The sequence below is a fragment of the Typha angustifolia genome, chromosome 8 (genome assembly GCF_048772165.1).
Source record: "Typha angustifolia cultivar Huaian chromosome 8, ASM4877216v1, whole genome shotgun sequence".
Classification (NCBI taxonomy): domain Eukaryota; kingdom Viridiplantae; phylum Streptophyta; class Magnoliopsida; order Poales; family Typhaceae; genus Typha; species Typha angustifolia.
Genome location: NC_133246.1, coordinates 10,468,481 through 10,496,470, shown reverse-complemented (window position 1 = coordinate 10,496,470; position 27,990 = coordinate 10,468,481). Strand labels below are relative to the sequence as shown.

The 27,990-nt window shown below is 38.5% G+C and overlaps 1 protein-coding gene and 1 pseudogene across 1 annotated transcript; both read left to right on the top strand.

Moving 5' to 3' along the window:
- The first annotated feature begins 12,401 nt into the window (after window positions 1–12,401).
- LOC140764557 (sodium/hydrogen exchanger 8-like) lies at window positions 12,402–13,316 on the top strand (annotated as a pseudogene).
- A 3,592-nt stretch (window positions 13,317–16,908) lies between these two features.
- On the top strand, window positions 16,909–27,371 carry LOC140764415 (protein MEI2-like 2). The gene is made up of 13 exons (XM_073102970.1): window positions 16,909–17,189; window positions 17,792–17,858; window positions 17,952–18,095; window positions 18,177–18,637; window positions 21,416–21,574; window positions 21,665–21,781; window positions 21,886–22,037; window positions 24,323–24,414; window positions 24,540–25,524; window positions 25,593–25,677; window positions 25,756–25,824; window positions 26,067–26,246; window positions 26,727–27,371. Exons 2-13 carry the CDS (start codon window positions 17,825–17,827, stop codon window positions 26,871–26,873), a joined length of 2,625 nt encoding a protein of 874 aa, XP_072959071.1. The 5' UTR covers window positions 16,909–17,189; window positions 17,792–17,824; the 3' UTR covers window positions 26,874–27,371.
- The last annotated feature ends 619 nt before the right edge of the window (window positions 27,372–27,990 follow it).

Sequence of the window (27,990 nt, the reverse complement as noted above, 5' to 3'; positions counted from 1 at the left end):
TAGTTTTCAATTATATAACACTTATATACTCATGCTGGAGATCATCTCGACATAAAGACATAATAATATAATCATATCCAATCTTCTATCAATATATTATCAACATATTCATATACAAGATCAATCTAATTGAGTGAATAATAAATTATGCTGATGTGATGTGATTCAAGCCAGATTGAGTCACCTTGTTCACTGATACGAGATTCATTCTAAATTTCTTATTTATTAGATGAATAAGGTTTTTTAGCTGGGGCGTGCAAACGCCAGAAAGTATCATTTGAACTTAGTGTTAGAATACCTGTATAGCGTTCGCAAAGTCTGAGACCCTATTTTGGCCTCTCAAATGCCTCACGAGGCTGTTAGAATGCCCTATAGCGAGAATGATTGTATTAGAGTTATCTTTTTAGTTGTTTGGCAGTTAGGCTAGTCTCTAAATATATGGAAGGCAGCCTCATTAGGGATTATTAAATGAATTATTAAGTTAACCTTTCTTCTTCTCTCTAATCTAAAATTCCTCCCTCCAAGCTCAAACCCTAGTTATATGCCTCCACGCCATTGGCTACCTCTTCCCTCTTTGACTATTAGACCTGCCCTCCTCCTTGGGCATCGACCACCTTCTCCCCCCTCTTCCGTTACCCAATAGCACCTTGATACGATCTCCCCTTTTGGCCAAGGCTCGATCTATTCCGATTTTCAAATCTGGACAAGATCTGACATGGAACTTTGAAAATAGATCTCGAAAGATTCAACCGTTGGATTGACGTGAAATTTTGATATGTTGTATCCCCATAAAAGAGCTTTCTATAAAAGCAAGTTTTAGGCAGATCGAATGGTGGGATCTTGAGATATCGTCCAATTAGTAGATGAACATCAGAGAGTTCGTCTTAGGATCTATGGATGGAGGCACGAGATCCTTGGTGTTGAAGGTTGGTGGACCGACATTAATAGGGTGGCACCGGTGAGTACGTGGAGATGGAAAAGTTATGGGTGATGGAAGGATTAGGGCAAAGTGATAGATAGATTGGAAGAAAGGGGGGAGCAGGCCACCCCTAAGGGACTAGGGTAATTGGCCGGTCGAGGGAGGCTAGAAGCGGCGACGCCGGGGAATGAGAGAACGAGAGAAAAGAAGACCAAGGAGACAAGGCAAAACTCAATTCATTCAATAATCATTCCATGGTTGTCATCCACACCTTTAGAGGCTAATCAAACAATTCAAAAATATCAATTATTAACCCTAAAATAATAGATTTTCGTCGATTGCGTTCGAATGCGCCTGATTACGTTCGAATGCACATTTTACATTCTCTGTACGTGTGAACACGATGCAAGCGTTCGAACGCACATTTCGCACTCTATGTATGTGTGAACTTGATGGATGCGTTTACAAGCGCATTCGAATGCACTCTACCCGCGTTCGAACGCGACATACAGAAAACTTATTTTTCTATGAATTAAACACTAAAACAAGAAACAAAGACACCCCTAAAGTGTATCTATGCTCAGAACGACATCGGTGAAGCCCGAATCGTATCAATCCACCACGCTTCCGCAACCTTGTCATCAAGGTTTGAAATTAGGGAAGCGATCATTGAACTCTAACTCAAGCTCCTCCATGATTTGATCCTCTGCACTGGTTCCCCACATATCTAAAAATAGAGGAAGAGTTGGTGCTAAAAAGGAGGCGAGCTCACTTGAGTCCGATTGGCGCGAAAGAGCATCGGCTGCTCGGTTCTCGATCGCCTTTTTGTAGACTAGCTCATAGTCATACCCAAGGAGTTTCATGACCCACTGTTGCTGTGCCAGGGTGTGCACATGTTGCTCCATGAAGTAGGATAAACTATGCTGGTCCATACGGATAGTAAACCATTGGCCAATCAAGTAGAGTCGCCATTTGGTGATGGTGTGTAGAATTGCTAGCATTTCGCGCTCATAGATGGATAGCTGTCATGACTGGTTCGACAATGCCTTGCTCATATATGCCATGAGCCTGCCCTCTTGCATCAAAATAGCTCCAATGCCCTCACCCGAAGCATTGCATTCCATCATAAAGGACTTGTTGAAATCCGATAGTGCCAGAACCGGTGCGATAGACATGGCTGTCTTCAATGCTTCGAAGGCCTCCGTCGCCTTGCCCATCTATTGAAACCCTCCTTTTGTGAGTAAGGAGGTTAGCAGGGCAGCAATCTTGTCAAAATTGGCAACGAATCGCCGGTAGTACCCCGTCAACCCAAGGAATCACCTCAATTCCCGTTGATTAGTGGGAATCGGCCAGTCCACCATATTCTTAATCTCGCTTGGATCGGCTTCCACTCCTCTCATTGAGATTATATGTCCCAAGTACTCCACTCGTGGTTCACCCCAAAGGCACTAGCTCATCTTGACTTTTAACTGGTTTTATCACAAGATATTCAACACCTCACGCACATGCAACAAGTGCTCACTCAAATTCCTGCTATACACTAGAATATTGTCAAAGAAGACGAGCACGTACTGACGCAAGAGCGGGCGAAAAAGGTCATTTATCAGCCCTTGAAAGGTAGCCGGTGCATTGGTGAGCCCAAACGGCATGACTCAGAACTCATAATGGCCATCGTGAGTTCGAAACGCCGTTTTGTGCACATCTTCCATGTCGACGCAGAATTGATGGTATCCCGCTCTTAAGTCAAGTTTGTTGAAATAAACCGACCATGTAAGTTCATCCAGCAACTCCTCAATCACTAGTATTAGGTACTGGTCTTTGACGGTGATTGCATTCAAGGATCGATAGTCGACGCAAAATCGCCAACTCCCATCTTTCTTCCGAACCAACAGCATCGGCGACGAGTAAGCACTTCTACTTGGTTGAATAATCACTTTCTCTAGCATTTCCACCACTAATTTGCTGATCTCCTCCTTCTAGACATGTGGGTGTCGATATGGCCGAACATTTGATGGTTCAGCCCTTGGAATGATCTGAATGCGATGGTCATGCCGACGGGTCGGCGGTAGTCCTCGGGGCTCCTCGAAGAGATCTTTGAATTCCTATAGCAGTTCTTGCATGTCAGCGGGTATTTCCCTCGATGGTAAATGTTCTGGTTCAACAACAACCATTTGTAAGAGTAGAGCTCGGTCTCCTGCACATGGAAGTCCCAATAGTGGTTGCAACGTTGGCCCTTGCTGTGGTTGGTTCACATCCAGCAGCACTCTTCGACCATTTCTTCGAAATATAAGTGTGAGGTTCGAGAAATCAAATGTTACGGGCCCCAAGCTTTAAAGCCATTGAGTCCCCAAGACAATGTCGGCATATCGCAAGGCCAACGGATAAAGATCCTTGCACCTTTAATTCCACACCTCCACAAATAAAATCTGCTCACAATATGGTGCCATCTCCAATCGTCATATCGAACCTTTCCGTGGGTTCTGACTCGAGGCCAAAAGAGGCTCTTGTCAATGAAGTTGTGGGTGGATCTGGTGTCAATCAAGATTCTCACTGTGGTTTTCTTGACTACACCATTTACCCGCAAAGTCTTTGGCGCGGCTATCCCTAAATAGGCATGGAGGGAGATTTCGACTATCATGTCCTCCACCAGTGGCTCCTCAGCTACTCCTTGCTGTCCAGCCACTACCTCTTCCTCTACAATCTCATCCTTAGCCTCCTTTAATCCGTCTATTAGCATCACTGATCCCATCTGTTTAGCGCAGCGATGTCCGAGTACAAATTTCTCATCACAGTGAAAGCATAAGCCTTTGGCTCTTCGTTCCTCCACTTGAGCAGGTGTGAGTGCTCGTCCCAGACCTCTAGGTACATACTTCACATCTTGGGATGACTTCAGGGGTGCTCGAGGAGGCACCATTGCATCAACGGTTCTTGATGCGCCATTAACATTTCCTGCCGCAATGGTTGGTTGAACTAGATTGCGGCTTCCTTAGCTCGTTCAGTTCTGTTTTAGGTGTAACTTCATGGCTCGATGTTTGTCTTCCATGAGCACCACATCTTTGAAGGCCTCCTTTAAGGTTCTAGGCCTTAAAGCCCTCACGTCAACTTGTATGTCTCTCCGCAACCCGGAGATGAAGGTGTTGCAAAGTTGCTGATCCGTCCATGGGGGTTGGCATCGGCTACTTATCCTCTCAAATTCTTGTTGGTATGCCCCAATCGTGGTCCTTTGCACCGTCTTTGAGAGGAGAGCATCGAAGTCTTCATACCTCGACACTCAAAATCACCACGTGATATCGGCGCAAAAGTCAACCCAAGTTTCAATTGTCTCATGGGCATTGGCTGCTCGAAACCAGCAAAGCGCCGCATCTTCAAGGTGGAAGCTCGCAAGCGTCACCTTATATTCTTTCGCTGTACCCTGGTACGTGAAGAATTATTCCACCCTATACAGCCAATCGATCAGATCACCACCTTTGAACTTAGGGAATTTGAGACTCACGATTTGCCCACGAATACCATTGTCTCGATCCGAATCATATCCAAGTACTTGTCTAACCGGAGGAGGATGTACCATGAATGGTTAATGATCCCTCCTTCGATTTTGATTAACTCGACGCAGTTTTGATTCGTATTGCCCCGCCCACGGATCTAGATCTTCAAGGTGATCTCCATAGTGGTTCGCTCGTCGGATGGGCTCACTTGCAATTGGGTCTGATGGAACCATTTTTGCTTGTCTCTACCCATAGGGTGGTGGCAGCAAGGGCTCTTGTGGGTGCAAATTCTGAACCGATGGCGACAGGTTCATGGGGGTGGACTCGCGTTCGAACGCGACATACAGAAATCTTATTTTTCTATGAATTAAACACTAAAATAAGAAACAAAGACACCCCTAAAGTGTATCTATGTTCGAGACGATATCAGTGAAGCACAAATCGTATCACACCTCATGCAAACCCTACCTATAATCCAGGTGCACTCCATCTCCACCTTCACCACTACCAACCGTCATCAACACATCCTCCAAATCATTGCCGATTTTCTCCCAAGCTACAATCTAAAGATGTTTGCTATCACCCATGTAGTAACCAAATGGAGACCTTATCTCATCTAGCATCGTTTTACTTTACACACCGATCAATGAAATTTACCATACTTTCTTGGGCAACTGATACACTTAGAGTCTTTTATTATTACATTAGTTATTTGTTTTCATTAAAATAAATTTTCTATAGGTTGCATTCGAATGCGGTTAGGGGTGCGTTTAAACACATTTGCGAACACCTGCATCAGGTGTGCAAATACAGAGAATGCAAAATACGTGTTCGAACGTCTACATCGCATTCGCATCGACAAAGAACGTCTTTTGCGCGTTCAAACGCGATCGGCGAGAGTCCACTAGAATTAGGGTTAATAATTATTATTTTGGCTTGTCGGCTAGCCTCTATAAAGGTGTGGATGGCAACCAAAATTATAATGCTATTGGATTATTGATTTTTTGCCTCTCTATCTTCTCTCTACCTTAATCTTCCTTCTCCCTCTTCACCCACCTACCATCTCTACCGTTGGTACGGTTTCTTCTAACTTCTAATCTCCCTCTCGAATCCTCTCTCTTCTTTGGGATCTCGACCACTTCACCTTGTTGTTAAGTAAGGTGGTCTTTATCTCTTAAACAATATCTATCATTCACCCTCATCTCCATTATCATCCATAACCCTAATATCTACTCCACCTGTCACCACCGCCATCATCTGCAGTATATCGTATTTTCGTCCTAATTGTAGTTCGAATCTGTGAAGGGCGTACATACAAAAATCGTAGATCAGGGAGTTTTATGGATCGATTCCACTTAGTTTTGTAATTTTTTGATTATGAAAAAATATTTGATGAATATTTTTTCTTGGTTACGCAGACTGCTTCTTGCAATATATTCATATCTTAAAAAAGTTATTCCATAGCCTATCATTGGTATTAGAGCCAGGCGAACCTTAGACCGCCATTAATGGTTAAAACAAGAAGATGGCATTAACAAGGAGATCAATGGAGAATACACCGACAAGGAAAGACTCAATCCACAATAACCCTAACCGTAAGGCCGATTCCTTTGGAGTGACCACGGTAAGACCGAGTCAACTAACGTCTATGGGTGTGAACATGGGCTTGGCGGAATAACTTAGGGGCATGTTCCAAATATTGCTGCATAGGATTGACGCAATGCAGAATGATCATAATGCTTTAAAGGAATATGCCATAAATCGATTAGCTTCATCATCTTCTTAACGAAGATTGGTGCCTCAAGAAGGACAAGCGATGGGACCACACTGAACCGATATCTCATAGGTCCAAGTACGATATGTTAATGTCAATGATCTTTTTTTTACCTATCTCTACACATCATCCCCCACCTTTGATAGACACCCCAAGATTGGTGGTGGTGGAACCCGAGAGGTGTGAAACACCAGTGCGCATTGTTGATGAAGAGGATTGGCACTTAGAAGATGATGTTGATCCCTTCGAAGATAGTGATGGACGTGCTTGATGATTTAGAGGAGATCAATAAGCACAAAGGTTCAGACTTGAACTAAGGATCTTTTGTGAACTCAACAATGTGATCCGAGAGAGAACAGCATGCTTGGACTTCCTAAAATTTCAAGGTGGTGATCCGACGGATTAGGTGTTTCAAGTGGAATAATACTTTAATTGTCAAGGGACAGTGAAGGATACAAAGGTCCAAATGGTAAGTTTTCACATCCAAAAAACGGCATTGCATTGGTATAGATCGGCTATTCGTGGTGGAGGATTTATTGGTTGGGCTGACTTTTGTAGGAGAATTACTCGCAGATTTAAGATAGTGGCATATGAAGATTTTACTGTCACATTAAGCAAGATGGTTTAGAAAATAACCGTTTTGGAGTATTATGTTAAATTTGAAAGAGTTAATAGTCGTTGTGAGCCACTTTGGCCCGAACCGACATTAATGAGCACATTCATTTCAGGGCTGCAAGATGGGATACAAATGGATGTTCGTGCTCTTTGTCCTACCACTCTTGAGGAGGCCTTTGAGAAGGCCGTGAGAATGGAGCAAAAGCATAAGGCTCTTAAGATGGCAGCGAAAATAAGTTAAGGCAGCCGAGATAGGCGATTTAAGCTTAGAATGCCAGCTGAAAATTCTACGAGTTCAAAGATAGCGGCTGCTAATACTAGACCATGACTACCTTTGAGATCTTCTTCCAATGTTAGAGAAGGGACAAGACCCTCCGTTCGAACTCTCACATCTGCCCAGCTGGAGGAGCGAAGAGTGAAGGGCCTTTGCTTTCGATGTGATGAACGTTTCACCATCGGTCATTGGTGTTCCAAACCGATCAAGAGTGTGATGCTCATTAACAATCTCAAGGAGGATGATGAGGTTGTTGGTGATGGAGAGTGTTTAGAGGAGGTCTAGGAGGAGGGCACGGAGGAAGATATCCAAGCTAAAATATCGATGCATGTATATTTGGGTACTTCCACACCAAGGATATTGTGGGTGGACGGACTCGTTAAAAAGTATTATGTACACATCCTCATCGATTTTGGGAGTACACATAACTTTCTAGACAAGAGGTTAGTTGGGAGATTGGGTTTGGATGCTGAACAGACCACGGGGTTTGACGTTGATATAGGAGACGGCATAAAGTTTAGGGCCGAGAGCTTGTGTCGCTGAGTCGGTATATGGGTGCAAGGATACGACATCATTATAGACTTGTATCCGTTGGCGTTATGAGGAGCGGACATTGTCCTAGGCACTCAGTGGTTACAAAGTTTCGGACCCATCAGTTTTGATTTCTAGAGCATGTGGATGAAATTTAAGCAAAAAAACAAAGATGTGCAGCTTAATAGCGTTCAGTCTTTGTCGATTCCTGCGATATAGTCGATGGTGGGGCTACCTTGTGCGAGTGATTTGGCCAATCTTTTTTAGTTAGGACCAATAGGAGACGAGCCTCAAATAAGTCCAGATACTACCATCGAGTTGTCTAATTTATTAGGTAAATTTGCTGGACAATTTGAGGAACCAAAGGAGTTGCCACCAAGACGAATGACGGACCATTGCATAGAGACTGTATCTGGGACTGTACCGGCGAACGTGAGGCCATATCGGTATCCACATATGCAAAAGGATGTTATCTCTAAGATGATAGCTAAGATGTTGGAGCAAGACCTCATACAACCAAGTTATAGCTCTTACTCATCGCCCGTGCTATTGGTGTGAAAGAAAGACGAGACATGGCATTTTTATGTCGACTATCGGACATTAAACGCTATTACCGTCAAGGAATGGTATCCCATTCTGGTTATAGAGGAGCTGCTAGACGAGCTTGTAGGGGTGATCATATTCAGCAAGCTTGACTTTCACTTGGTGGATGTGCACAAAACTATATTTCGAACACCAGACAAGCACTATGAGTTTCGGGTGATGCCTTTTGATCTCACCAATGCTCCAGCTACTTTTTAGGGCTTCATAAATAATATTTTTTAGCCTCTACTATGAAGGTATGTATTGATATTCTTTGACGATATTTTGGCGTATAGCAGAACTGAAATAGAGCATTGGCGGTATTTGGAGGATGTGCTGAATCTGTTGAAGCAAAACCAGTTGAAGATTAAGAAGTCCAAATGCCTATAGGGAGTATTACAAGTAGAGTATTTAGGCTACATCATCTCAGTGGAAGGTGTAGCAGCGGATCCTTAAAAGGTAGCTTGCATGACCACATGGCTGATTTCTACTACCACCACAGGATTGTGAGGATTCTTGGGGCTGATTGGATATTAACGCCACTTCATCACCAAGTATGGCAAGATCGCTGCTCCTCTCACTTATTTGTTGAAAGACTCTTTTAGATAAACGGATGAAGCCACTACAGCCTTTGAAAAATTGAAAACAGTAATGACGATGGCCCCTGTTCTAGCGCTACCGGACTTCACCAAAAAGTTCATTGTGGAATGTGATACGTGGGGAGTTGGCATAGAAGCTGTACTAATATAAAGAGGATGTCCCATAGCTTTCCTTAGCAAAGCTTTATCATAAAAATCCTAGCAATTATCGACCTACGAGAGAGAGATGTTGGCAATTCTGCATGCGATGACAAAATGAAAGTCTTATTTAATCGGTAGGCGATTCATTATCCAAACTAATTAAAAGAGCCTTCCATATTTTATGGGACAGTGTATACACACTCCTGCATAATAAAGATGGGTCACAAAATTGCTGAACTATGATTATGAAATTCAATACAAGAGAGGAACAGAAAATAGAGCGATGGATACACTATCATGCCAACCCGATACCGTCGAGCTTGCAGCCTATTCTTCTCCCACTTTTTCTTTTCTTGATGAGCTAAGGAATGCATGTACATCTAATCTAAATGTTTTGAGATTGTTACAAGAGGTATTGGATGATTTGGAGCGCTATCCAGAGTTGGAGAATCGAGGCGATTTGCTGTGGACCACGGATGCATTCGGCTGCTCGCAAATGATAGATTGTGTTAGAAATTATTGGAGCACTTCCACCAAACTCTAGAGGCTGGTCATGAGGGTGTTTTGATGACTTATAGGAGGATATAGAGAGAGTTGCATATGGCCAGGATTGAGACGGGATGTGAGGAGTTTTATTCGTGCTTGCAAAGTCTGTCAATAGGCTAAGGCAACCACATTGAAACTGGCTGAATTACATCAATCTTTACCTATATCGGACCCTGTTTGGGTAGACATTTCTATGGATTTCATAGAGGGTCTTCCATTGATATGTGGTTATTCAGTTATTTTTGTAGTTGTTGATAGGTTGGGCAAGTATGTGTACTTTTCGGCATTATCACATCTATTTTCAGCCAAGTCAGTGGTTGAAATTTTTGTTAGAGATGTTGCTCAATTATATGGCATGCCACTCACGATTGTCTAGGATAGTGATCGTATATTTATGAACAACTTTTCGATGTAGTTTTTCAATTATAGAGGACTCGATTGAACTTCAATTCGTCCTACCATCCATAGACGGACAGCCAAACCATGGTGGTCAATCGAGGCATTGAGCAGTACTTTAGGTACTTTGTTGGAAAGATGTCGAGACGATGGTTAGAGTTTTTATCATAGACGGAGTGGTCTTACAACACTGCCTATCACAATAGTATTGGCATGACTCGATTCGAGGCGGTGTATGAGCACACGGCTCCGACATTACGTACTTATGATCCAGTGGCATCTGTAGATCGGACGGAGGTGGACTTAGCTTTGATGGATAGAGACGCCACATTAAGAAGGTTGCGGGCTCATCTTAAACTTGCTCAAAATTGTATGAAGCAAGTTTATCATCGCAGCCATCGGGAGCAGGAGTTCGACATCAGTAGTTGGGTGTTTGTGAGGGTGCAATCGTATTGACAGGTGATCTTGCGTCTGATGCGAAACTAGAAGTTAGCACATCGTTCCTTCGGTCCATTTCAGGTGTTAAAGCATATTGGTCTGGTTGCATATCATTTGGAGCTGCCAGAGGAGTCGAGAGTGCATCCTGTCTTTCATGTTTCATTGCTGAGGGAGCGGATTGGAGATCATGAGATCGTTGGATCAGTTCTACCAGAACCATTATAGGAGACAGAGATCGTAGAGCCAGTTTATATACTTGCTAGGCGCCGACGATGTCATAGTACTCGATTAGAGATGGAAGTTCTAGTCGAGTAACTTGGCAAGCCATCCGATGAGGCGACATGGAAGTTGGAGATGGACATCTTGGAGCGTTTCCTAACTTTACACCTTGAGGACAAGGTGGAGGAAGTGTGGTGAGCTGATACACTTTGTTAGAATTTTTTCTTATTACATTAGTTATTTATTTTCATTAAAATAAATTTTCTGTAGGTCGCATTCAAACGCGGTTGGGGGTGCGTTCGAACGTATTTGCGAACGTCTGCATCAGGTTCGCAAATACAAAGAACGTGAAATACACATTCGAATGCCTGCATCACGTTCGCATCGACAGAGAATGTCTTTTGTGCATTCAAACACGATCGGGCGTATTCGAACGCGATCGGCAAGAGTCCACTAGAATTCGGGTTAATAATTGTTATTTTGGTTTATTGGCTATCCTCTATAAAGGTGTGGATGGAAGCCAAAATTATAATGTTATTGGATTATTGGTTTATTGCCTCTCTATCTTCTCTCTACCCTAATCTCCTTTCTCCCTTTTCACCAACCAACCGCCTCTATTGTTGGCAAAGTCTTTCCTAACTTCTAATCTCCCTCATCTATCGAATCCTCTATCTTTTTTGGGATCTCGATCACTTCTTCCCTTTCGTCTTTATCCCTTAAACAACATCTACAATTCACCATCTCTATTATCATCCATAACCCTAACATCTACTCCACCCGTCACCACCACCATCATCCGTAATATATCATATTTTTGTCCCAGTTGCAATTCGAATCTATGAAGGGTGTAAATATAAAAATCGTAGATCAGGGAGTTATGGATCGATTTCATTTGGTTTCGTAATTTTTTGACTACAAAAAAATATTTGGTAAATATTTTTCCTCGGTTGTGCGGACTGCTTCTTACTATAAATTCAGATCTTGAAGGAGTCGTTCCATAGCCTATCAGCAACACATCCATACACCGGCATAGCAAAGATGAATATCTAGACTTCTTAGCTATGACTATAAGTTAGTGTACAAAAATGGGACGAAAAATAGTGACGCCAGCACTCTTTCACGATAACCAAATTTAGTCAAGCTAGCTGTAATTTCAACACCAATTTTTCCTTTCTTTTAGCGGCTGTGTGAGGCATATGATCAAGATCCTAACACCATAAAGATTATGTCTAACCTTATTGAAGATCCAAACAGCAAGCCAAGGGTTATAGTAAGAGATGGACTCATTTAGGACCACAATAGAGTGGTTATTCCTACCGAGCTAACAAGAGCTATTCACCTAACTCGGGAGTTAAACCAAGTGAACCTATTTTAGCCCGGATTCTAGCAAGGAGGCACACTCGAGTTCAAGGTAGATTGGTGACTATAGTATTGGTGGAGCGGTGTGGGCGCACCATCGATGAGGCAACTTGGATGGCCGAATACAACTATCTGCTATCTAGATTTAACATCTCGAGGCTAAGGTGGACAGAAGCATGGTGGATCAATACAAACTTAGTTGGATCGGATCCATTCATGACACACTTAGGTCAAGTCTAATTATTTAATTTAGTCATTTACATTTTTTAGCACCTGCTATTTGGGTAAGCCAGAAACTCTGGTACCTATTAATTATGGACTCAACTTGTTAATTTGTTAATTAGATTTAAATAATCAAATTAATTATTTTAGTCGAGTTAAGACATGTATCATGAGTCCTAGTACTACTTGGATATGTCAAGTCGTCCTCGTTGTTAGTGTCCGAATCTAAGTTGGTCAAGGATTTGCCTATAACACCCTACTTCTTAAAAAAAATTAAAAAAAAAGAAGAAAAACTGAGCGCATGTGCCCAACACGCATTGCCTTACCTATTTTCTCCCCTCCCTCTTTTCTTCTTTCTTTTCTTTTCTCCCTCACCCCACAACCGCCATTCTCCTCTTCTCCTTCCCATTACGCTACTCGTGATCGATGTGGCCTTGAGGTCTTAGAGTATGGGACAAAAGGCGGATTAGACAGAATTGGAGCTGGCATTCATCTTTGGGCAAGCATAAACCCTAATATTCTTTTAGTTGTTTTTCTTTCGGCTCTTCTTTTGAGAGCCCTATTTCCACGGAAGTGCACCAAATAAAGGTATATTAACCTTATTTTGAAATGAAGCTTCAATTATCTCCTCCGTCTTAAGAGATGCTTTGTACAAATGCTGTTACTTGTTGGATCTGGTGTGCTAATATCGACATTTTGCCTTGGAACTTTATTAAAGGTCACTTTTCCCTATTTTTGGGATTGGAAAACATCACTGTTGATTAGAGGGCTACTTAGTGCTACTGATCCTGTTGCTGTTGCGGCATTGTTAAAAGAGCTTAGAGCAAGTAAAAAAGCTAAGTACAATTATTAAGGGGCAGTCATTGTTAAATGATGGGACTGCTATTGTCTCTCAGTTGTTTTATAAAATGGTACTTAGTCGAAAATTCAATGTGGGAGAGATAATAGAATTCATATCAGAAGTTTCACTTGGAGCTCTGTAGGTGCGAGTCTAGTCTTTGGCTTAGCATTAGTATTATGGTTGGGTTTTATATTCAATGACATGGTTATAGAGATAACACTTACTCTTGTTGTCAGTTACATCGCATTCTTCATAGCACAAAATGTAGCAGATATTTTCGACATGCTGATTATTATGACTTTAGGAATATTCTATGTAGTTGTAAGAACAACTCTTAAGGGTGATAGCCAACAAAGTTTGCATCATTTTTTGTGAACTCCGTACTATGAAGGATAATTTGTGGTGTAGTTGGAGTTAATTAACTTGGAAACGATGTCAAACAAGTGAACCCTTAGTAGTCTAGGAATAATATAATATTAAAGTGATATTTAACTTTATGAATTCATGATATGCAAATCATATGTGTGTAATATTTATTTATTGTTCAACACAATTGTATTTTTACTACATCATAGTTATTCAAGGATTGTTGGTGCATATATGAGTATGATAGCTTTGATATGCATATTATATGATTGATGATATTGATTATTGCACCATTTGCATGTATTACCACGTAATAAAGTCCTAACTAGGTAGTGCTCTCTACTAACTCAACTCGAGGTTAAGAGTAGAGTTTATTGTATGGTGCCTATGAAATAAATGGTCTATGCTTGAGGTCGTTAGCTTTAGTGGCATTCAGGCGAACACATTGCCTTGTTGGAGACTGGACACCAGTGATCTGAAACTATGATTAAGAGGTAGAGGCCATAAGCCTAACGGTATCCGATGACGCAAGGTCGTAGTCTACTAATGAGTTGAGGGTTCTTGATTATTTTGCTGTGGGTAGTGATGATCTTAGAGAGGGAGATATAGGCTTACGACTAGGATTCTTAATATGTTGGTTATAAACAATCAGTCATATGCAGTATCACTAGGCATGTATGAACAATATTACCACTAAATGTCTATTCCTTCTTGATGTATAAGATAAGTTGTGAGCATGTGTTTATAATGTGGTGGATAGCTCGATAAGCATATAATGATAATTTATGGTTATAGTTCTGTGGGAGTATATGAGAAATGATTTGATGGTTTAAACGATACATATCATATGTTCTCTTATTATTACATGTGAGTTGTAGATATGGACATGATAGACATGTTGCATGGATGTATTATTATGATCATGCTATATATATATATATATTGTGTGACATCTTTTCATATATTACTCTTAGACTATAAAGGTGTATACTTATTGGGCTTTGTGCTCACCACTTATGGTAAAAATAATTTCAGATTAGTAAATAACCCCAAGATCGTGGAGCTAGAGAAGTTTCGTTTATTTTTTCTTTTATCTTTTTTTGTTATTGTAAACTAAGTCAGATAGATTGTAGCCCCTATGTGATGTGAGCATTTACTTTATTGAGATATATGGATATATATTTTGAGGCTTATTGTGGTCTTTGGTATTTTGATTTTATTTTTGTTATATTATTTGTAGAAATATTGGGTCTTTATCTTACTATTGTATAAAAACTTTGACCAATAGGATACGTGAAAACCACGTGAGTCCTACTTATGTGAGAGGCATGTGTATTTGGTGACGGGTGTTTCATAGCCACTATATATACATGTGGAGAGCAGCTCGAATTTTCATTAAGCAAGGATTATTTGGCTAAGGCTTGTTGCCCCCTATCCCCTCTCTTCTTCTCTTAGCTGTTGGTCACAAGTCTCCCTCCCTCCAACCAAGCCACCTTCTTCCATTGGTAAGATTTTCTACTAGCTTATAACCCTCTTCTTCCTTCCTTAATCTCTATTCCCTAATCTCCATTTAAGAGCACATTAATTTTTGCACTAATCTAGCTATTAAGGGTAGCAAGCATGCAATCCGATCCAAGGAGATCTAGTTTGGACCTCGATCCCACAAGTCTATTTCCAACCTTTGTCAACTAATTCGAAGATATTTTCAGATCTATAATATATCCAATTTTCAAGAGCATCTAACTAGTAGAACTCTCAAAATATTCCTCGAAATATCTTATTATGATCTTATCTTCCTCGAGGGTGATAGCAACAAACGAAGAGAAGGAAAGGAAGAAGAAGAATGAGAAGGGAAGGGAGTGGGAGAGGGATATGGGTCGATAGGGTGGGGACTAACTACTGCTGGCCAACCAATGGCCATCCTCTCATAGGCGGCTCGGTTTTGGCGAACCTAAGTGAGAGAGACAAACTCAGAGAAAAAAGGAAGAGAGAAGAAAAAAAGGGAGTGGGGGATCTCATCGATGAGGATTAGTTGGCGGATGGCGAGGTTCCAAAGTGGCTGGTGTCTACAAAATATCATGTGAGAAGGAGAGAGGTTTTGAGAAGAGGGAAGGAGGAGGTGAAGAAAAATGAGAGAGAGAGAGGTGGTGGGGCAGTCAGTGGAGGTTGCAATAGGCCCACCGTAGCCAAATAAAATAGAGGAAAAGAGGAGAGTGGAAGGGTATTTGGTCTATTATTGTTGGACCAAAATAAAATAATATCTTTGCCTCCAAATGAGGGCATTTTAGTCATTTTCCATCTATCATAAATGACATGTATGTTAAGTCTATCAATAAGGTAGACGATAAACTACAAAATAGTGCGATTGAAATAAATTTTTTAAGTTTCAAAGGGGCATTTTAATAAAAAAAAAGTTGGTAATCCTAAAAACCTAGTATAGTTCAAGAGATGCAAGTGTAATTATCTCTAAACTTTATCAAAGTTTTGGAGAATTTTTGACCAAACTAATACTCTTCTAAACCTTTGTTTACTGAAATAGGCTTAATACAAAAAGGGCATATTTCGCTATAGCCATTAGTAAAACGTTAAACTTATCATTATTTTTTTTAAGAAAAAAATGTTAATAAATTCAGCTTATTCTTTTTATTTATAAAATACTAATTTGATTAGTGTTTTAATGTGATAAATAAAAAAAAGATGGACTTAGCTCAATCTATCAGTATTTTGTTTAAAATATTCTAAATCAACCATTGATAAAGTCGGCATTATATATATATATATATATATATATATATATTGCCAATAAGATTAGTATTTTATTTCATAAACTTATAGATATAAATATTGAACTTGTTTGCATTTTTTATTTCTAAATGTAAAATACTAATCTTACAGGTGTTTTTACCGATTGAAATAGAGTCCTTTTGATATTAAGTTTGGATGATAGTCTTTTTTTTTCAGTAAAAATAAATGTAATACAAGGCTAGTCTGGTCAAAACTCAGATTTGTAAGTACTAATTCAACTAATGACAAGAAATTTAAAAACAAAAAGGAATAAAATTCTGGCCCAGACACCAAATGGACCAACCTGAGTCCCCCTACTATCTATCATCCCCTTTAGTTTAGGGCACCCCAACCACTAACTGGCACTAAGTTCCAAATCAAGAGGGATAATAGAATTCAAACAAGGGAAGATTATCTAATTCACATGCCACCTTATCCCCAACCAACCACATCTTTACTCCCAGATTGAGAAGATATGTGCACATCGACCAAATTAAACCAAGAAGAGATGATAGATATAATAGGGGAAAGGAAAACTCAATACGAAAGAAAGGCCCACCTCAGACGTAATCAAAATTTCTTTTTTATTTTTTTTCTTTTTTGACATCCGACTCACAATCATTAGCGTGTAAGACCAATTAATTACACCATCAGGATAAATATCCGAATATTTAAGTTGCTTATCCGCTGACACAGTGAGCACAAGAGGTGTCAACGGACTTGAGTTGGTGGTTTAAATACAGCGAATTCGGAGTATGGTATGATAGATATCCATGTTTCTCCTCCTCTCTCTCTCTCTCTCTCTCTCTCTCTCTCAAATTCACCATCTCATTCTCTCTCTTCCTGTCGCTTTCTACTGCCACTGTTGAGTTCCTCTCCTTCCAATCATCGCATTTCGTCTCCTCTTTCTCCCATCTCTCTCTAGGGCTCGTTAAAATAATAGAGGAAAGGAGGGGGAAAAGGGCACGCCTTTTCTTGGATGGTTGTCTTTTGATCCTGGAGAATGTGACGGAATCTCTTCAATTGGACATCGTTGGTTTTGTTCCCTGGATGGCTCGTTGAGGGCATCTCGCTTTCAATTTTGAGGTTCTTCGGCTGGTAAGCGATTATTTCTTCTTAGATTGGGTGTTTAAGCATTCGGAGGTTGGTTTTCTCTGTTTTTGGTGGGAAATTTCATCTTTTTTGGAGTTTTAGCATGGTTGCGTTCCTTTTTCTGTTATTTGTGGGAAGTTTTTTTTTGTTGGAGATTAGGTCGAGAGCCTATTTTGAGTAGAGAAAAAGTACGAACTGATCAGAATCTCGCTGAGCGGTGACTGTATGCAGTCTTGAAATTTGGGTTTCTGTAGCTTCCCTTGTGTTTATTAGTTTGAAAAAGATTAGATTTTGACAGTTTTTTTCTCTTCTTCTCTCTTTATTTCTTTACGCTGTGATACGTAATTATTGCTGTTTTTATTGATGATTATCCTTGATGCCTTCTAATTCTTGTCACCATATATGATATTCTAGAAAAAGTTCATTTTTAAAATGCTCTCTACCATTTTTGTGTGACAGTTCAATCTAAGTTATGTTTTTTCTATCTGTTGCATGTGCCTTATGTTTCTTTTTAATTTCAGTTGGTTTATTTATTAATTAAATTCTGATCATAAATCAACTTCCTCTCCCTCTCTCTATGTCCATCTCTTATGCTTGCTCGGCCTCAGTTTCTTTTTTCAACCTGCAACTTCGATATAAAAATGGAACAATCCTTGGACCATCCAAAAGTATCAGGTACATTATTGACAAAGGTGTTAGATTTTTTTGTATTAGAAAGAAGTTTCTTTCATGTGAAATTGATAAGTTATATTCAACTGTATCCTTCAGACCTTTCAAATGTTCCATCTGTAAAGGCTTATCAAAAGGTTGGAAGCCATGCATGGGGGATCACATCTAGGTTGAATGCCCATTATGGATCTAGTGATGCTAGCCTATTCTCAAGCTCGTTACCAGTTCTTCCACATGAGAAATGTACCTTCTAGTTTTCTACCCCCAATTTACTGCTAGTTTGTTTTATTAGATTCATTATGAATCATTTTTTTTTCGATGCAGTTAAAGTTTCACAGAATTTGCAGTCAATGGATGATGCTTCTGCAAAAATGAAAAATTTTAATGATGATATGAAAGGAAAGGATCTTATGGATGATCCTGATCTCCCACCGATAGGAAACCTGTTACCTGATGATGAAGATGAGCTCCTTGCTGGGATAATAGATGATTTTGACCTTGTTGAATTGCCAGCTCAACTAGAGGAGTTGGAAGAGTATGACGTTTTTGGTAGTGGAGGGGGCATGGAGTTGGACTCTGATGCCACTGAGAGCATCACCATTGGTCTAGCAAAGGCTAGTTTAGTTGATAGCTATGCAGGAAATGGAATTAATCAGTACAATTTTACAAATGGTGTTGGAACTGTGGCTGGGGAACATCCATATGGGGAGCATCCCTCTAGAACTTTATTTGTTAGAAATATCAATAGTAATGTTGAAGACTCTGAATTACGTTCTCTATTTGAGGTAATTAAATGATTTGTTGGTTTCATTATTGCTTCTTTTTTCTTTAGCTTCATGCAGTTTATATGCAATGTTTGAGTAATTTGTTATTAGGAATTTTTTAATTCACTTACCAGTTTGTAGCCCCACTTGTAGTTGCTCTCTCTTCTTAGTTAATTGTGTTGCTACCTATTAGCTTCGTGTTTTCCTACTTAGCAAGTCAAATTTTTACTAAGAAAATGTTAAAACTTACAAGTGCTCTTCTGATATCTCCTTCAATGCAAGAGGCAACTTGTCATTTTGCACTGTTTATCTAGAACTAGGGGGAGCTGAGCTTAGCAATATGACCTTTGCTTGGTTTGGCTTGAAATGAATAATGTACAATCTCGACTTTGACTTAAGCTTGAGACAAACTGGTTAAGATGGGGGGTTAAGCTCAACTTGCCACAATATCAAGCTAGCTTGAGATTAGCTCGATTGTAAAAAAGTATTGTGCATTCTTCACAATCCTAACCCAAGCTAGTAAGCCAAATTTGACCCATTCAACCACCTGTAGTTAAAGCAGGAAGAGAATATATATATAGCCATTGTCTTGCTACTTAAGTTCCAATATTGGACTAAAGGTACTAGCAAAAATTGAAAAAGTCAAACTATAATAAATGTCTTATGATTTTTGAGGACTCAAACAATGATCTTCGTTCCAGAGAGGAGAATATCTAACCTCCTGCATTAGTACCATGAAGGTTGTAACGTAGTGGCAAAGGATGGGAGCTTTGAAGCTTTGGCTTTGGTTCAGATCTTCTTGCAGCAAGTGTGCTAGAGAGTATTGTGCAGAAAATTGTAAGAGCATAAAATAATAGCCTGTTTGACCTTCTAACAGGAGAAGGCTTGCTCCCTGTTATTCATCCTACTCTCTATAAAAATAAAAAAACACACCTACACTATACTTATTTGAAATTTCATGCTCTATAAGCTAGACAATGTGACTACTAAAACGTTGCAGAAGGAAATAGCTGAAAGCCTTTTTTTGCATTTGTTATTAGATCTCAAGTTTTACTTATAAAGGTCCTTAATTATTCAACATCAATTTATCCAGGATTTGTTAACTGTATAAGAGCAAACTAAAAACTTTATCCTGTACAATGATTACATTCAAGAACAATAGGTTTTCTTGCTTCCTTTTTATTACATGACTTCCGCTAATGATGAATTGAAATTTGGTACTTGAATATGTTTTGCATTTATGCCTACTTCTACTGTCTACTGTGAATTGTGAAATGGTCGTTTTTTTTTTCTCAAGAGAGGGAGGGAGGGAGGGAGGGAGTGAAGTTGTAAATCATTTGTTTGCTGAAGGGTCGTTGAAGCCTCTTTTCAATCCTATTAAAGGTAGCATGTTTGTCTGACCTTACAGATTTTCTATAATCATCAGTTAGTATATTTTTCCCAACCAAGAACCCAACTATTAGAGTTCCCAATTTTCTTTATTCATTAAGATTTTTTATCTTAACAATTTAGTTCCTAAGCATAACTACACCTACACCATGATAGTGGCTCCTATAAGACTAATCTAGCATTTTTATACTATAGTTTCTGAAACTTTTTTGCTCTTCCCTGTATTAAGTTTGATCTATGGGATCATGTAATCTAGCATTTTTATGTCATAATTTTTGAAACATTTTTATCTCTTCGATGTACTAAGTTTGATTTATAGAATCCTAAAGTGAATTTGGTGCGTACTTGTTTATGTCTCTATCTATGTATGAGTACCTGCTTATAGTTAAGAGTTCTTTTGTTTGTTTTGAGAGAATTTGTTAGAGAATTTTTTGTTCCCGAATTTTTTTTTACTTAATGATTTCCATATTCATCTTAATTAAGTGCATCTTTTCATCATTATTTTTAGTTGATTGGACTGAAATGTACATACAACTTTTAAATTTTGTATGTTCTTATTAGCTTCCTTGAGATATGTAAATAATCTGGTCAGCACTAATTTGAAGTTGCTGATCTCCCTAGAAATCTGATGATTCATGACATCAAAATTATTTTTTCTTACCCTTTATATAGTAGAAATGAAGATATCTCTTGCTATTGTCCTTTGAACTGAAAAGCCTCTTTTCCTTTAGTTCATATGTATTTCTATTAATATGATTTTTTTGGGACAGTGTTATGTTGTATCTGCTTTGCAATTGTTCAGAAGCTGTGGGTTTTTAACTAATTGATCATGTAGATTTATGATGTAGTTCATGTAAATGCAAATCAATAGGAATCATTTGGACTTTTAATTAACTAGTGCAAATATGCAAACAGGTTGAATCACATACAAGGCTTAAGCTGTTCTTAATATCAATATTTTACATGCAAAGATGGGGTTTCAACTGCATTAGCGATTCATTTGACACAAAGTTCCATGCTTGTTTCATTAAGTCTTATGCAACCAGACTTTATTTTTCTCTTGTGGAAGTATCCTATTCATGTGGAGAATTTTGCAAGATATAAATCTTTAATTATGCAACCAATGTACAGGCAATAACCTCATTATTAACTGTCATGCTTCTTGTCAGTGAACTAATGTATTACTCATCAAAAGCTATCCTACAAAAGTTTATTTTCTAGTTGAGTGATTCGGTGTGGAGAACATACTCATGTTCACATTGATGTACTTTGTTGGGGCCCTCTCTTGCTGGTTAAAATCAGTCCTTTTTTGAATTAGTAGATGGTGTTGTGCATATCATATTTCACGAATATCATCGTGGTATTTCTTTTTGACTATTTTTAAGCATTTAGCTGCTTTCTTTTTATCAGGCATATGGGGACATCCGGACTCTTTATACGGCAACCAAACACAGAGGTTTTGTAATGATATCCTACTATGATATTCGGGATGCTCGAACTGCTATGCGTGCATTACAAAATAAGCCTTTAAGGAGGAGAAAACTTGACATCCATTTCTCAATTCCAAAGGTCTTTTGCCTGATGACAAGATTGTTCTCATTGTATTCTCACCTCTACAATAGTAATATCTGTTTCTAATTGTTGCTTCTTCTTTTTCAGGATAATCCATCAGATAAAGACATGAACCAAGGGACTCTCGTGATTTTTAATTTGGAACCATCAGTTTCAAATGATGAACTTCGTGAAATTTTTGGGGCTTATGGTGAAGTAAAGGAGGTGAGCCTTTGAATTTTCTAATTTCTTATTTGTCTTCTTTAACAACAAATCAAGTAGATGAACATTTATATTTCTTAAAGACATTTTGTTTCCACCTAATATAGATAAGAGAGACGCCACACAAACGACACCACAAATTCATAGAGTTCTACGATGTCAGAGCGGCAGAAGCTGCCCTTCGGTCTCTAAATAAGAGTGACATAGCTGGAAAGCGAATTAAGTTGGAACCTAGCCGTCCTGGTGGTGCACGACGAAAGTATGGTTGTAGTTGGTTACTAATGTGCTTTTGTTTTTCTGTAGTTAAAGTATGATATAATATGTTTCCTCCTCTTTATCTATCTCTTAAATTTAATATGTTTTCATATTTATATAGTATTCCTATTTCCTAAGAAGCTTCTTTTTATAGATTACAACTTCCTGTTGATTTAACTGACAAGTGTAGTCTTCCTTTGTTACTTAACAGTGCTTTATGCTATTGCTTACTGCCTGGAATTTTGCTCAGTGACATTGATGATTTTTTATTTAGTGACATCTGAACATTTAAAGTATAATTTGACTGTTATCATTATCTATGCTTATTAAGTTTCTCCTATTTCCTTTTTCAAACCTCATTAGCAAAGAATTATATTCCAAAAATTTCTGAATGCTGCATATTTTTGAATTCAGGTGTTTATTATTATTGAACTTCACAGATATAAGTTATAGATCCTCTATATAAATATAACTGCATGTTAGTTCTTTGCTAATCCAAAGAAGCGTTTAATTATGCTGCATTTACAATTTTATTCTTTGGAGGTTTAGGATTAAATTGCTTTCTGTATTCTGCATAGTTTGTTGCTGAAATCTATTATTACAACTTTAACATTAGAATTTATCATGAAGGCTTTTAACTTCTATTCAGATTTTGCAATTTCCTATTTAGATTATTTTCCTTCTGCTTCCAAATAATGGGTACAAAAGCTATCTAATGATTAAGGGTAACTCATTATATTTGGAGCATGAATTTGCTCTGTGCCTTCAACTTGTTAAGTTGAATAATAAGTGAGATGGTTCTAGAGTTAGACTTATACAAGTTTGTGAATTAATTTTGAGTTCCAGATGTTACAAGGCTACCTAATTATGTCTGTTATATGGTAACCTTGAAAGGTTAAGCGATTGAGATTTTTGCACAGAAACAAAATTTGTTGAGATTATGGAGCCCTGCCTACCAGCTTAAATTGAATAACCTTTTGATTTCTTATCAGAAAAGCTACAAGTTCAATATCAATCCCTTGTGTGAATTGGCACCACCTTGTGCTACATAAGACAAATTATTTTTTCTGGAATAATTCCTACTTGATCAAATTTTCCATGGAGTCTAGATCTCAGGGTTTTCAAGTTCCATGTAATTGGTGGTCCTCATTAGTACTGATGAATGCTAGTGCATAAAATGTTAAGGTGCAATGACATGCAAACGTTGACATATCTGATCTTTGCATCTTTTATGTTTATTGCAAATATTGAAGTTCTGTAGATTTTTTAGCTTATGGCTAATAATATAGTCTTATAGATTCTAGTATGAGTAATATATGCTGTCAAGTGTCAAATTGTCTGATAATTGCATTTTCCCCATTCCAACTAGTGGGTAGTGGGTACACAAATGATTACGAGGTGATATGAAACTATGGGTTACACCTTTTGGTGCAAATTAGCACAAATTTTTGTCAATGATTTGTCAGCAGGGTAAACCTCAGCTTGTTTTGCATTCCACAAAGTTAATCTGGTGGACAAGCAAATTTTGGACGTGTCTAATGTAGTAGTTAATGTATTTTACCAGAAAATTTGTGGCAAGATTTACTTTTCAGTAGAGATAATTAAAAGGGACTGGAAAGATCCATGACAAGGAATTGTTGTTGTTGGCTAAGGGGCTATTTCATTTTTCAACAAATCTCCTGCACTTCTTTTCTAGTCTCTTTTCCTTACCTTCATTCCCTGTTTAAAAGGCCAGTGGATTGCGAAAGCAGATTGACATGGTATTTGTGCACTGTAATAATCCAAGTAGATTTAATATTCTCTTCTTGGCTGAGAATTGTTTCAAACAATGAAGCTCCTTTTTCAACCGATTGGAGTTTGTGCATATTGTAGGTTAGGTGAAACTTTTCATGTACAAACTGAGCTGTTGCTATTCTTCATATACTGTTGTTTCCTTCGATATCCCATTACAATGCTATTTGATGATTCAATTTTGATCGATACTATATGACAATGTTGTGAAGTCTAGTATTTACTTGCTGTTCACTTAGCTTTATGATTAGGATGTTAATTTGTAATCCTATGTACAATGCTGGTCTCATGCATATTTTGATTCAAGGAATTACAATCTATAGGGAGAATAAAGCGCAAATCCCCTATTCCCTTATATTGGAAGAGATAGGCCTTGATGGTCTTAATATTCTTTTAGAAATTACATGTTGCTTCCATAGCTGATAAGAGAGCTTTTGTAATGGAACTTTGTTTCAATTTCAAAAACTTCTCCTTATGGTTCTTATTTTTCCCAACCAGCTTGATGCAGCAACTTACTCATGAGTTGGAACAAGATGAACCCAAAATTTATAGACATCATGGTGCTTCGCCTATTACCAACTCTCCTCCAGGTATCCATGCTACAATGTTGTAGCTATTGATGGAATTTAATTCCTGTCCTTATGTCGCTTTTGCACATACCTGTTATCTGCAGCTATTATGCCATATGCTGAGTTGACTGCTTCTTCATTGACAGGTACATGGGCACAGTTTAACAGTCCTACTGATAATAGTCCATTACAGGGGTTCAGTAAATCTCCAAGTGGTGGAACAATGAGTCCTATTGGCAGTAGCCATTTGTCTGGCTTAGCTTCAATACCTCCACTAAAATCCAACTCTTTAAAGATTCCACCTATTGGGAAGGATCCAAATAGGGTTAACTTTGTTGATCGTAGTAATGTATCACATGGAGTTGCACTTCAGGATCAGCGTTCCTTTCCAGATCATACTAGTGGAATTATGTGCTCAAGTCCAAGTACTCCGTTTGGTCCTTCAACGTCAAGTGCATCTGGCATTGGAACATTGACTGGACCCCAATTTCTTTGGGGTAGCCCTAATCCTTACTCAGAGCAGACCAAGACGACTTCTTGGCAATCTCCACCAGTGGGACATTCGTTCGTATCCAATGGCCATGCTCAAGGCCAAGGTTTTTCATATTCAAATCGTCAGGGCTCATTCTTTGGTGCATCAGATCATCATCATCGCTACCATGTGGGATCAGCTCCCTCTGGTATTCCTTTTGAGAGCCACATTGGCTATTTTCCTGACTCACCAGATGTATCTTTTGGCTATTTTCCTGACTCACCAGATGTATCTTTCATGAGCCAGGCCAAGATTGGAAGTATGGGTGCCAGTCGAAATGGTGGAGGATTAATGATGAACTTGGGTGCTCGGACTTTGAGTCCTGCAGTTACCATAAGCGGAAACTCATCATTTGATAATTTATCTAATTTTCGAATGATGATGCCACATAGGCTGGGGCACACATTCTTTGGAAATGCTCCTTATCCAGGACCTGGCTCAATTGGTGTTGAGGGTCTAGTCGAGCGTGGTCGCAATCGCCGAATTGACAACAGCGGGAACCAAACTGATAGCAAGGAGCAGTATCAGCTTGACTTGGAGAAAATTATCAGCGGTGAAGATACTCGGACAACATTGATGATAAAAAATATACCAAATAAGTATGTTCTCATCATACTTTTGCCACTTAGTAGGAGTAGAATGTCTTATGTTATGTTGCCTTTTCTAGGTATACCTCGAAGATGCTTTTAGCAGCTATTGATGAAAATCATGAGGGAACTTACGATTTTTTCTACTTGCCTATTGATTTTAAGGTAATTTCCTTCAACTTGGTGAAACAGTTTTCTTCAATGCCCTTTTGTGCTCCACTTAAAATTGATCTACATCTGCAGAATAGATGCAATGTTGGTTATGCATTCATAAACATGGTATCTCCTGGGCACATTATCTCTTTCTATCAGGTTCTTTCCTACTTCTGTTTCTCTCTCTTCTTTGCGGGTTTATTAAATTATTGAGAACTTGTAAATAGTAATTCTTTTTTTCTCGGATTCGTATCAATAATTCTTGCCAATTCAATAAAACCTTAAGAAAGATAAGTTTTATTGGTTCATTCTGTACTTTTTATTTTGAAATTTCAAATGGAATCTTGATTTGACCCAATGGAAAGCATTTCTGAGCTGTGAGCTCTCTAATTCACATGCAGGCATTCAATGGGAAAAAATGGGAGAAGTTTAATAGTGAGAAAGTAGTCTCCTTGGCATATGCCCGAATTCAGGGTAGAGCTGCACTTATTTCACACTTTCAGAATTCAAGCTTGATGAATGAAGACAAGCGATGCCGCCCTATTCTCTTTCATTCTAAGGGCCCAGAGGCTGGTAATCAGGTAAAAGGCTTGCTGTAACCTTGTACGCAATTTGGGTTGTTGGATGTATGCCATTGGTTTAGGACAAATAGGAACAGTTGGAAAACAATTGTTTGGAGAGACAAATCATAGAAGGGTAGATGTACACACACTCTTCCCGTCAAGTTGTTATACCATTCATGAATTTCCCTAATCTCTATGTTATCTTCTAAAAGTTGAAAATATTCACTATTCTCTAATTTTAGCCAAAAATACTAAGAGTAAAATTTCTCTAATTTTTATTGCTTACTTGGATACCAGATAACAACTCTAATTTTCTGCCCTATGTGTGAAATCATGTAAAATACAGCATTTCTTCTTGGAATTTTAGTGGGCAATGGCAGTGAAATTTTGTCGCATAACTGTAAATTAGTTCTTGTTATCTTCAAAAAATCTCATGGAGTTCATGTTTTCGTATAATGTATCTCTGATATTGTTTCTAATAGTGTGAGTTCTTTCTAGGAATCATTCCCGTTGAATGGTGTTAATGTCTGCATGCTTCAGCGAGATGGGAATGTCATGGGAGAAGATTCAAATGAAAGCCTAACAAAGAGTAATCCAAGAGAAAAGCCAGAAGATAACTCGATACCTGGCAGCATCTTGGAGTAAAGTAGATAATCTCAATTACTGGAGCACTGTCTGCTGACTCATCAATAGGTTTTTAAGTGTATAAAATGAGGAAAATATGGTACCGCAATTGTATGATAGGGCAAATCTACTTCGAAGTTAATGGATGTACCAAGGATACATGATAACTTTCACTGGAAGCTGAGATTTAATAGTGCTCCTCTTTTTTGTATAGATAGACGAAAGTCGATATCTAGGATGGTGTAAAGAATAAGTTTGAAGTGTATAGGCAAATTTTATGTAGGTCTGCTGGAAAGCCATTGCTAAACCAGCTGTCCATGGTTGCGGTAGTTTTCTTTACCTTTTGTTCATATAAAATGTGCTTCTGCAATCCATGATTGTATTTACAAGGGAGATACAATGTGCAACTCTTTTTCATTTAGTGGAGCTTGCCTTTTGAATTGTATAATAGACTTCTACTACTGTCTTCATACTGGAAGATTACTTAAATTAAGACTCTGAACGCTCTTGTGCTCTTTATTTTTCACGTTTACTACAGTGATTATACTGCCTTCTGAGTTTGTATTTATAAGGGAGTTGCCAGCCAGTGTCGAGCAATTGTTGGAGGCAAGATAGTAACTAATTGTTTGTATTGTTGTTTTAGAGTAATAACCAATTAATGCTATTCTTACTTTTTATGCTTGAATATGGTACACCTATATGGATATCTATGGTGTTTGGTTGTAAAACATGCGTAAAAAGTGTAATTACTTATCTCTTGATAAGATATATATTTCAAATTTGATGGGTTGAGTGTTAAGAATATCAAATTGACACAATTACTCTTGGTGGTGGACGGACAGACAGTAAGCCAAAATAATAATATCAAAATGGATGGTTTTTCCCTTTCTTGTGAGGAAAAATTTTCCACAAAAGTTGCATGTGTTTGTGATGGGTGTGAGCATGTCATAGTATCACTCTGTTCTCTTGTTATTTCGATTAATATGAAAATTGCTAACTTTTTTATATAAATGATCATAACACTCTTATAGTATTAATAATCTCATTGTTGGAGTAAATATGAACCTTCTACCTTTACTTTCAAGATGATTGAAATTTATAATTTTGTGATCATATATTTAAAGGAAGGTAGATAATA